At 40.0% G+C, this 10,017-nt stretch overlaps 1 protein-coding gene across 1 annotated transcript in view; it reads left to right on the forward strand.

Annotated features, from left to right (window-relative positions):
* Positions 1-10,017, forward strand: part of SH3D19 (SH3 domain containing 19) — a 210,826-nt gene that overhangs the window by 171,613 nt on the left and 29,196 nt on the right. The window contains exon 9 of the mRNA XM_037735525.1: positions 9,469-9,527. Coding sequence (XP_037591453.1) covers positions 9,469-9,527 — 59 coding nt within the window. The remainder of the gene's footprint in view (positions 1-9,468; positions 9,528-10,017) is intronic.

A 10,017-nucleotide genomic window follows, 5' to 3' on the forward strand; every position in this document is an offset into this window, starting at 1 on the left:
TCATGCCTATAATCCCAGCACTTTGGGAGGCCAAGGCGGGTGGATCACCTGAGTTCAGGAGTTCGAGACTAGACTGGTGAAACCTCGTCTTTACTAAAAATGCAAAAATTAGCCTGGTGTGGTGGTGGGTGCCTGTAATCCCAGCTACTTGGGAGGCTGAAGCAGGAGAATCACTTGAACCTGGGAGATGGAGGTTGCAGTGAGCCGAGATCATGCCACTGTACTGTAGCCTGGACAACAGAGTGAGACGCCATCTCAAAAAAAAAAAAAGAATAAAATCTTTCAGAGGACTTTATGGGAAGCCCAAGAGAAAGCTTCTGATTCTTTTATCTTTTTTAAATTGACAAATAATAATTGTACATATTCTTGGGGTACATAGTGGTGTTTCAATACATATACTATATAGAGATCAGATCAGGCTAATTAGCATATCTGTCATCATAAACTTATTTTTCACCTCTTCTGTTTGGAATGTTCAATATCTTCCTTCCAGCTGTTTGAAACTATATATTATTGTTAACTATGGTCATCCTATAGTGGTATAAAACACTATAATTTATTCCTCCTATCTAGGGGTAATTTTGTATTCTTTAACAAATCTCCCTATCTCTCCCTTCTCCCTAACCTTCCCAGCCTCTAGTATCCTTTGTTCTATTTTTTATTTCTATGAAATCAACTTATTTTTAGCTTCCATATATGAATGAGAACATGCAGCGTTTAACTTTCTGTTCCTGGCTTATTTCACTTAACATAATATCCTCCAGTTCCATTTATGTTGCCACAAATGACAGGATTCCATTCTTTTTATGGCTAGATAGTATTCCATGTTGCATACATACCACATTTTCTTTATCCATTTATCTGTTGTTGGGCACCTAGGTTGATTCCATATTTTGGCTGTTGTGAGTAATGCTGCAGTAAACATGGATGTGCAGATTTCTCTTCAATGTGATTTCCTTTCCTTTGAATAAATTCCCAGTAGTGGGATTGCTGGATGATATGGTAGTTCTATTTGTAGTTTTTTGAGGAATTCCCATCCTGTTCTCTACAATGGTTGTACTAGGTTACATTCTCACTAACAGTGTATAAGAGTTCCCCTTTTTCTGCATCCTTGCTAGCATGTGTTATTTTTTTATCTTTTAGATAGTAGCCATCCCAACTGGGGTGAGATGATACCTCATTGCCATTTTAGTGTGAATTTCCCTGATGATTAGTGTATTTTAATGTATTTGTTTGGCCATTTGTGTGTCTTCCTTTGAGAAATAGCCAGATCATTTGTCTATTTTTTGTTTTCTTTTTTGAGATAGTGTCTTACTCTGTCCCCTGGGCTGGAGTGCAGTGGTATGATCACAGTTCACTGCAGCCTTGACCTCCTGGGCTCAGGTGATTCTCCCACCTCAGCCTTCTGAGTAGCTGGAACTATAGGCATATGCCACCACACCCAGCTAATTATTTGTATTTTTTGTAGAGACAGGGTTTCACCACATTGGTCAGGCTATTCTTGAACTCCTGGATTCAAGCAATCCTCCAGCCTCCACCTCCCGAAGTTTATTTGCCCATTTAAAAATGAGATTGTTTAGGTTTTTTGCTGTTAATGAGGTTTTTAGTTTCTTTTGTATTCTGGATGCTAATCCCCTGTCAGATGAGTAGTTTGCAAATATTTCCTGCCATTCTGTATGTTGCCTTTTCACTCTATTGATTGTTTCATTTACTGTCCAAAAGATTTTTGGTTGATATAATCAAATTTGTTTATTTTTGCTTTTGTTGCCTGTGTTTTTGAGGTCTTATTCATAAAATCTTTTCCAACACCAATGTCCTGAAGTGTTTTTCCTGCTTTCTTCTAGTAGTTTTATTGTTTCAGGTCTTAGATTGAGGTCTTCAAGTTGTGTCTTATATAGAGTGAGTGGGAGGGTTTTGTTTCATTCATCTTCATATGGATATCTAGTTTTCCCCAGCACCATTTATTGAAGAGACTGTGCTTTCCCCAATGAGTGTTCTTGGCACTTTTGTCAAAAATCAGTAGGCTGTAGATATGTGGATTAATTTTTGGATTCTCTGTTCTGTTCTATTGGCCTCTGTGTCTGTTATTATGCTAGTATCATGCTGTTTTTGCTACTACATCTTCGTGTAGTGTATTTTAAAGTTGTTAATGTGATATGTCTACCTTTGTTCTTTTTGCTCAGGATTGCTTTGACTATTCAGGGCCCTTTGTAGCTCCATACCAGATTTAGGATTCTTTTTTCTATGTTTGTGAAGAATGCCATTTGTATTTCGTTAGGGATTGCATTGAATCTGTAGATTTCTTTGGGTAATATTCTCATTTAAACAATATTAATTCTTCTAATCCATGAGCATCGGATGTCTGTTTGTTTGTATCTTTTGTATCTTCTTCCATTTTTCCATCAGTGTTTTGTAATTTTCCCTGTAGAGGTCTTTAACTCCCTTAGTTAAACCTGTTACAAGGTATTTCTTTTTGTAGTTAATGTAAATGAGATTGATTTCTCCATTTCTTTTTTTAGCTAGTTCTTTGTTCATATATAGAAATGCTACTGATTTTTAATATGAATTTTGTATCCTGCAACTTTTCTGAATTCATTTATCAATTCTAAGAGGGTCTTTTTTTTTTTTTTTTTTTTTTTTTTTTTTTTTNTTTTTTTTTTTTTTTTTTTTTTTTTTTTTTTTTTTTTTTTTTTTTTTTTTTTTTTTGGTAGAGCCTTTAGGTTTTTCTAGTTATGAGATCACACTCTTTTTTTGTTTTTATTTATTTTTTGAGACGGAGTCCTGCTCTGTCACCCAGGCTGGAGTGCAGTGGTGCGATCTCGGCTTACTGCAACCTCTGCCTCCTGGATTCTCCTGCCTGAGCCTCAGCCTCAGCCTCCCGAGTAGCTGGAACTACAGGTGCACACCACCATGTCTAGCTAATTTTTTTTGGATTTTTTAGTAGAGACGGTGTTTCACTGTGTAGGCAAGGCTGGTCTTGAACTCCTGACTTCAAGTGAGCCGCCCGCCTCAGCCTCCCAGAGAGTCGATTACAGATGTGAGCCACCATGCCCAGCCCACACTCATGTTTTTTTAAAATTTTCATATGTCATATGATGTTTAAGGCTTGTTTTCTTTTTCTTTAATTTTTTTTTTCCCAAAAAGATGGGGTTTCGCCATGATGGCTAGGCTGGTCTTGAACTCCTGACCTCCAATGATCCACCCAGCTTGGCCTCCCAAAGTGCTAGGATTACAGGCGTGAGCTACTGTGCCCAGCCAAGGCTTGTTTGAAGAGAAATTAGCTTTTAAAATCTTTGAACCGAATTTTCTGTTCAAATTTCATAATGGTTTTACATTTGCCTTAACTATGCTTATTATACTGGGAAGCCCACCTAATCATCTGGCAAAGAAAAATTTCTTTGAAGGAGACATTAAATTAGCTAATATCAAGTTAATGAGATTTTCCTGAAGAATGAATTAAAATTTAGTGATCACTTGTGATTTTCAAAATAGCTGGTAATAAACTTTTATTAAATCTGGGCCAAGAAAGCCCAAAAGAGAATAGTAGGGTTCCTACCATACTAATGTTAAATAGGAAATCCCAAATTCCTATGGAGAAAAAGTTGCTTAAGAAGGTTACTGGCTTCTACTCTGAAATGGTTGTTAAAAAGGAGTGAGAAGGTGGTAAGTAAGGAAAACATCATTCATTAATGTCCATCATAACATACCATCCATCATACATAATGGATTTTGTAAACTATAAAGATCTGTTGAAATAGTATTTGGGCACCGTGGCTCCCACCTGTAATCCCAGTACTTTGGAAGGCCGAGGTAGGCAGGTCACTTGCATCAGGAGTTCTAGACCAGCCTTGCCAACATGTTGAAACCCCATCTCCACTAAAAATACAAAAGTTAGTCAGACATGTTGGTGCACACCTGTGATCCCATCTACTTGGGAAGCTGAGACAAGAGAATTACTTGAACCCAGGAAGTGGAGGTTGCAGTGAGCTGAGATTGTGCCACTGCACTCTAGCCTGGGCAACAGGGCAAGACTCCATCTCCAAAAAACAAATAGTATTAAACAAAAATTGCTAGGTGTGATGGCACACACCTGTAGTTCCAGCTGCTCGGGAGGCTGAGGCACAAGAATTGCTTGTGTGCAGGAGGCAGAGGTTGCAATGAGCTGAGATTGCACCACTGCACTCCAGCTTGGGCGACAGAGCAAGGCTGTATCTCAAAAAAAAGAAAAAAGGCCAGGTGTGGTGGCTCACACCTATAATCCCAGCAGTTTGGGAGACCAAGGCAGGTGGATCACCTGAAGTCAAGAGTTCATGGCCAACATGATGAAACCCCCTCTCTACTAAAAATACAAAAATTAGCCAGACATGGCGGTATGCATCTATAATCCCAGCTACTCGGGAAGCTGAGGCAGGAGAATTGCATGAACCCAGGAGGAGGAGGTTGCAGTGAGCGAAGATCGCGCCACTGCACTCCAACCTGGGCGACAGAGCGAGACTCTGCCTCAAAAAAAAAAAAGAAAGAAAAGAAATAGTTAGTATTATTATGTTATTATTATGTTTAGTCCTAAGCAGTCCACAAGCAACTTCTACATTTCAGAAAAACAAAAAAAGGAAGTTAGAATAAACTAAACCACCTGGAAAGATACTATAGCCATAGTGTTTGAAGCTCACTTGACAGCTTGAGGAAAATCCTGTCCTGCATTGTTTACAAAGGGAGTCAGAACATTCAGTACTATACCATAATAAATGCATACCATAATAAACACACTGAGTCTGAAGGAAGAAGAGTTGATGAATCAGACTACAAGTTAAACGATTTGCCTCAAAGTCACGCATATAGATTTCTGGGGCCTGAAAGTCAATCTGTGCCTAAGAAAATACCTTTGTTTGAGAACTACAATTGCTGAATGAGTTTTGGAACAGAGGCCATAAAGACTTAAAGGTATGGGCCAGGTGCAGTGGCGCACGCCTGTATTCCCAGCACTTTGGGAGGCTGAAGCAGGGGGATCACCTGAGGTCAGGAGTTCGAGACCAGCCTGACTAACATGGTGAAATGCCGTCTGTACTAAAAATTATGCCAGGCGTAGTGGTGCGTGCCTGTAATCCCAACTACTTAGGAGACTGAGGCGGGAGAATTTCTTGAACCTGGGAGGCAGAGGTTGCAGTGAGCTGAGATCATGCCATTGCACTCCAGCCTGGGTAACAAGAGTGAAACTCTGTCTCAAAAAAAAAAAAAAAACTACTTTAAAGTGTCGATGAGGGCACCAGTATAATGACCCATGAGGATAGGCATGGTCTTTGCCAAAGATGTCTCCTGACTGAGACATAGGACAAAAACTCTTGACTTGTTTTTTCTGCCTTGAGTGCTGGGGGACTTTCCATCTCAGAGTAAGATGGTGCATTTGTTGCTTTCTCTGCTTAAATGATGAGGGACTCCAGGGTGAAGAACATCGGGAGCTTCAGGAGCCATTCTCTCAGCAGGAGCAGACACCTCTGTGCGCCCTGTTGCCTACCATAGGAACACAAGGCTCCCACAGCATCCCCCAAGGAGGCTGCCAACCAGCATAGAAGGAGAGTTGGGAGACGCTGCTTAGTGTATGTGAGGAATCAAAGGTACAGCACAGAAGCTGACTCATGAGAAGAAACACTGTGTGCAAGAAGGAGACCGGCTAATATGAATTCAGGACATAAGAAGTGGTGCTGGACTGAGCATGCTGGCTCTCGCCTGTAATCCCAGCACTTTGGGAGGCTGAGGTGGATGGATTACTTGAGGCCAAGAGTTCGAGACCAGCTGGCCGACATGGCGAAATCTGTCTCTACAAAAAAATAAGCCAGTTGTGATGGTGCATGCCTGTAATCCCAGCTACTCTGTAGGCTGAGGCAGGAGAACTGCTTGAACCCAGAGGTGGAGGTTGCAGTGAGCCTAGATCGTGCCACTATACTCTAGCCTGGGCAACAAAGCAAGACTCTGTCTCAAAAAAAAAAAAAAAAGTGATGCTATTTCTTGATTTTTGGAAGAAAAAGATAAGAAACATGTGAAGGCCACTCAGTAATTCCAGCAGACAAGAGTGTGGTCTTGGGAGAAATATCTGTTTGTTTGTTTTGCAACAGAATTTTGTTCTCGTTGCCCAGGCTGGAGTACAATGGTGTGATCTCAGCCCACCGCAACTTCTGCCTCCGAGGTTCAAGTGATTCTCCTGCCTCAGCCTCCAGAGTAGCTGGGATTACAGGCATGCACCTACCACGTCCGGTTAATTTTGTATTTTTTGGTAGAGACAGGGTTTCACCATGTTGTCAGGCTGGACTTCACCTGAGGTCAGGCTGGGTCTTGAACTCCTGAACTCAGATGATCCAACAACTTGGCCTCTCAAAGTGCTGGAATTACAGGCATAAGCCACTGTGCCCAGTGAAATATCTGTTTTTTAAAAAAATATAGCAAAAGGCTTGCCACAATGGCTCACGCTTATAATCCCAGCACTTTCGGAGGCCAGGGCGAGTGGATCAGTTGAGATCAGGAGTTCCAGAACAGCCTGGCCAACATGGTGAAACCCCATCTCTACTAAAAATACAAAAATTAGCTAGGCATGGTTGCACATGCTTGTAGTCCCAGCTACTCTGGAGACTGAGGTGGGAGAGTCACTTGAACTCAGGAGGCAGAGGTTACAGTGAGCAGAGATCACGCCAGTGCATTCCAGCCTGGACAACAGAGTGAGACTCCATCTCAGAAAAAAAAAGAAAGAAAAAAATAGAAAAAAACTGGGGAATTATTTTTAAATTGGAATATTATTTCAGTGCAGATGAACAAAAAGATGGAATCTGCAGAGGCAGTACAAGCAGAAAAACAACTTCACCAGAAACTAAAATGCTTGTCCAAACACATTAAAAGCCAGAGTTAAGGGCTGGGTGCAGTGGCTCACGCCTGTAATCCCAGCACTTTGGGAGGCCAAGGTAGGCAGATCACAAGGTCAGGAGTTTGAGACCAGCCTGGCCAACATGGCGAAACCCCATCTCTACTAAAAATACAAATATTAACTGGGTAGGGTGGCACATGCCTGTAATCCCAGCTCAAGAGGCTGAGGCAGGAGAATCGCTTGAACCCAGGAGGCAGAGGTTGCAGTGAGCTGAGATCACACCACTGCACGCCAGCCTGGTTGAAAAAGACGAGAGTTCAGGGATATCAGAGCTGGAGGAAAACTACCAAAAAGCAAATGCAGAGAACCTATAGGTTATGTGTGGAATATCAAGAGAAGGACGTCCCTAATCACTTATCTTCCAAAGACTTAGCAGAACCTGGGCATGAACCCAGACTTGAACAAACACTAAGACAATGGCTCCTGCAGGAACTGTGTCCTTCTCTCAATATTTGGAGTATGTCAGATACAGCAGTGCTAACATCCCTGAAGAATTTGAATGTACCATTTTTTTAGGATGTGCCTAACATCCCTAAAGAATTTGAATGTACTATTTTTTTCTGATGCAAAATTTTCTTACTGTTGCAAATTAAGAAATTAAAAAGATGTTTAAGATTTCCAATAAAAATACCATCACCCAGGAAAAACTATAGCCAATATTTGGTACAAAATTAGGATCATAAGCTATGCATTTATTATAGTACATCATCTCCGTCATTCCACTTCAAATTTATACATCTCTTTTAAAAGTTTTTCTTATCAGTGTATCTAATAATTACAGTTTTTGAGAAAAACAAAGTTTCTTCCTATCTGCTAGAGTTTGTTTTAATTTTAAAGGTAGCCAAAGAAATAAATGCTTTTTTCAAGCATCACGGCAATATTTGTCAGGAAAAAATATAGGCAGCAGTGTATTTATAAGGCATGGATTATATTCTGGAATATTTCAGGGTTTATGAGCTGGTTACTTGCCTTACTGCATTAACTGAACTCATTAGTCAAACCAAGTTTTAAGGGCAAGCTTAATTTGTTTTTTAAAATGGGATTTTATAACACTGAAACATGTTTAAATCACAGTTACTGGCAATTAATCATTTGGTATTTAAGGAAAAAGTTATAAATATTCAGTATAATTTAAAAATCATGAAAGTGAGTTTTCGCTCATTTATAGGAAGGAGAAAACAGTCCGAAGTAACCCAAAGATTCCCAAGTTTTAATTAAACTTCTTTTGGGAGGCCAGGGCGGGTGTTTGAGGCCATCCTGGCCAACATGATGAGACCCCGTCTCTACTAAAAGTACAAAAATTAGCCAGGTGTGGTGGTGCACACCTATAGTCTCAGCCACTCAGGAGGCTGAGGCAGGAGAATCACTTGAACCTGGGAGGCAGATGTTGCAGTGAGCTGAGATTGCATCACTGCACTCCAGCCTAGGCAACAGAGCAAGACTGTCTAAAAAAAAAAAAAAAAGAAATTTTGGCTTTGAGATCCTTTTGGCTTCCCACTCCACAGAAGATCTGAAAATATTCTCCATGTATTATCCTCATTTCCCAATCCTTGGGCTAAAACATCTTCAGAAAACCTGTTTAAATGCAATAGTTTGAATCCCTTCCCTACAGAAATCTTCCTATTAATCTCCACACTTCCAATTTCTGACATCTACCATTAGGGTAAAACATTTCAACTGTACCTGTCTTTTATTTTTCACATTATCCTCCTTATCTCTCTTTTTTTTTTTTTTTTTTTTTTTTTTTTTTTATAAATTTTTTTTTTTTTTTTTTTTTTTTTTTTTTTTTTTTTTCCCAAAATAGATGGGGTTTCACCATGTTGGCCAGGATGGTCTCGATCTGACCTCGTGATCCACCGGCCTTGGCCTCCCAAAGTGCTGGGATTATAGGCATGAGCCACCGCGCCCGGCCTATTCTCCTACTCTTTTTCTCTTTTCTACAAAACTCTTTTTAGTCCATCCAGTCCCTTTTCTGGAGTGATAAAAGCATACTGCCTTCTTGGACCTTTATTTCTCTCGAGAACACCCTTTCCTCTCAGACCATCCTGCAAGCTTCTTTTATGTTCCCACCTTCTTCTAGTTCAAAACCCACTGCAAAGTGTTGAAACTAAACAGTAATAAGATCTGCCTATTCAAAGCAAAACCAACTAATAACCACCCCACTTACTATGTGTTTAAACTTAGGAGCAGTATGTTTCTTATGTGGGATCACGGAATGAATAAAGAACACATATTTTTAAATTCTCTTCAAGGCCTGCTTGAATTTTCCCTTAATATCTCATGAATCCACTGAGTGCATGACCATGCAGTGCAATTGTTCAGGCTGTGGTCCACAACAGGAGACCACTTGGTTTCTTCCTGTCAGTGTTTTCACTTGTATTAGGACATGAATAATTCAGGCAGAAGTGAGTTAATATTGTTTAAGGCTGAAAACTCTTTTAAGTTCTATAACTCAATTACATTTCTACTTGTAGATCCAGCCAAAAGGTTGTCCAGGATTTCTCCTGACAAGCTCTTGTTTCAGATTAACCTTAACTTGCATTCTCTGCTACTTGCAGGAATCCAACCACACAGGTCAAACAGGAGGTTTTGTGCGAGGACCAAGGTTGCCACTGAGGTAAGTAACTGTGGGAAAAGTTAGAGAAGAATTAATGACTCAGAGACCCAACTCTCTTTTTTATCACCAAGATTCAGTTTTGTTGGCCTTGGATCTTTTTTTTTAGAGATAAAATAATCTCACCAATTCACCCAGGTCCCTAGCCCACAGTCTGCTTCTAATAGTAGATTGTGGGAATCTCTGCTCCCTTGTTATGTTAACACAGTCCAACTCATAGAGCAATTTATTTCCTCAAATAAATGAACAAGACTCATTTCTGAGTTAAAACAGCTCCACTCCTAGAATATACATATACATGCACACAAACACCCTCCTGGTTAAGAGAGACAAGGACTGGTTTTTGGCATTTCCAAATGAGACTGGCTTTGTGAGCTCAGAGATAACTGCCTTCTGAGTTCCAGAGCTATTCAGACAAAGGGCTTTAATGCTATCAGAAGATGTTATTACTATGTTCAAAATTCTTTTTTTTTTTTTTTTTTTTTTTTTTTTT

This window comes from Cebus imitator, unplaced genomic scaffold (assembly GCF_001604975.1).
Source record: "Cebus imitator isolate Cc_AM_T3 unplaced genomic scaffold, Cebus_imitator-1.0 Scaffold826, whole genome shotgun sequence".
NCBI lineage: Eukaryota > Metazoa > Chordata > Mammalia > Primates > Cebidae > Cebus > Cebus imitator.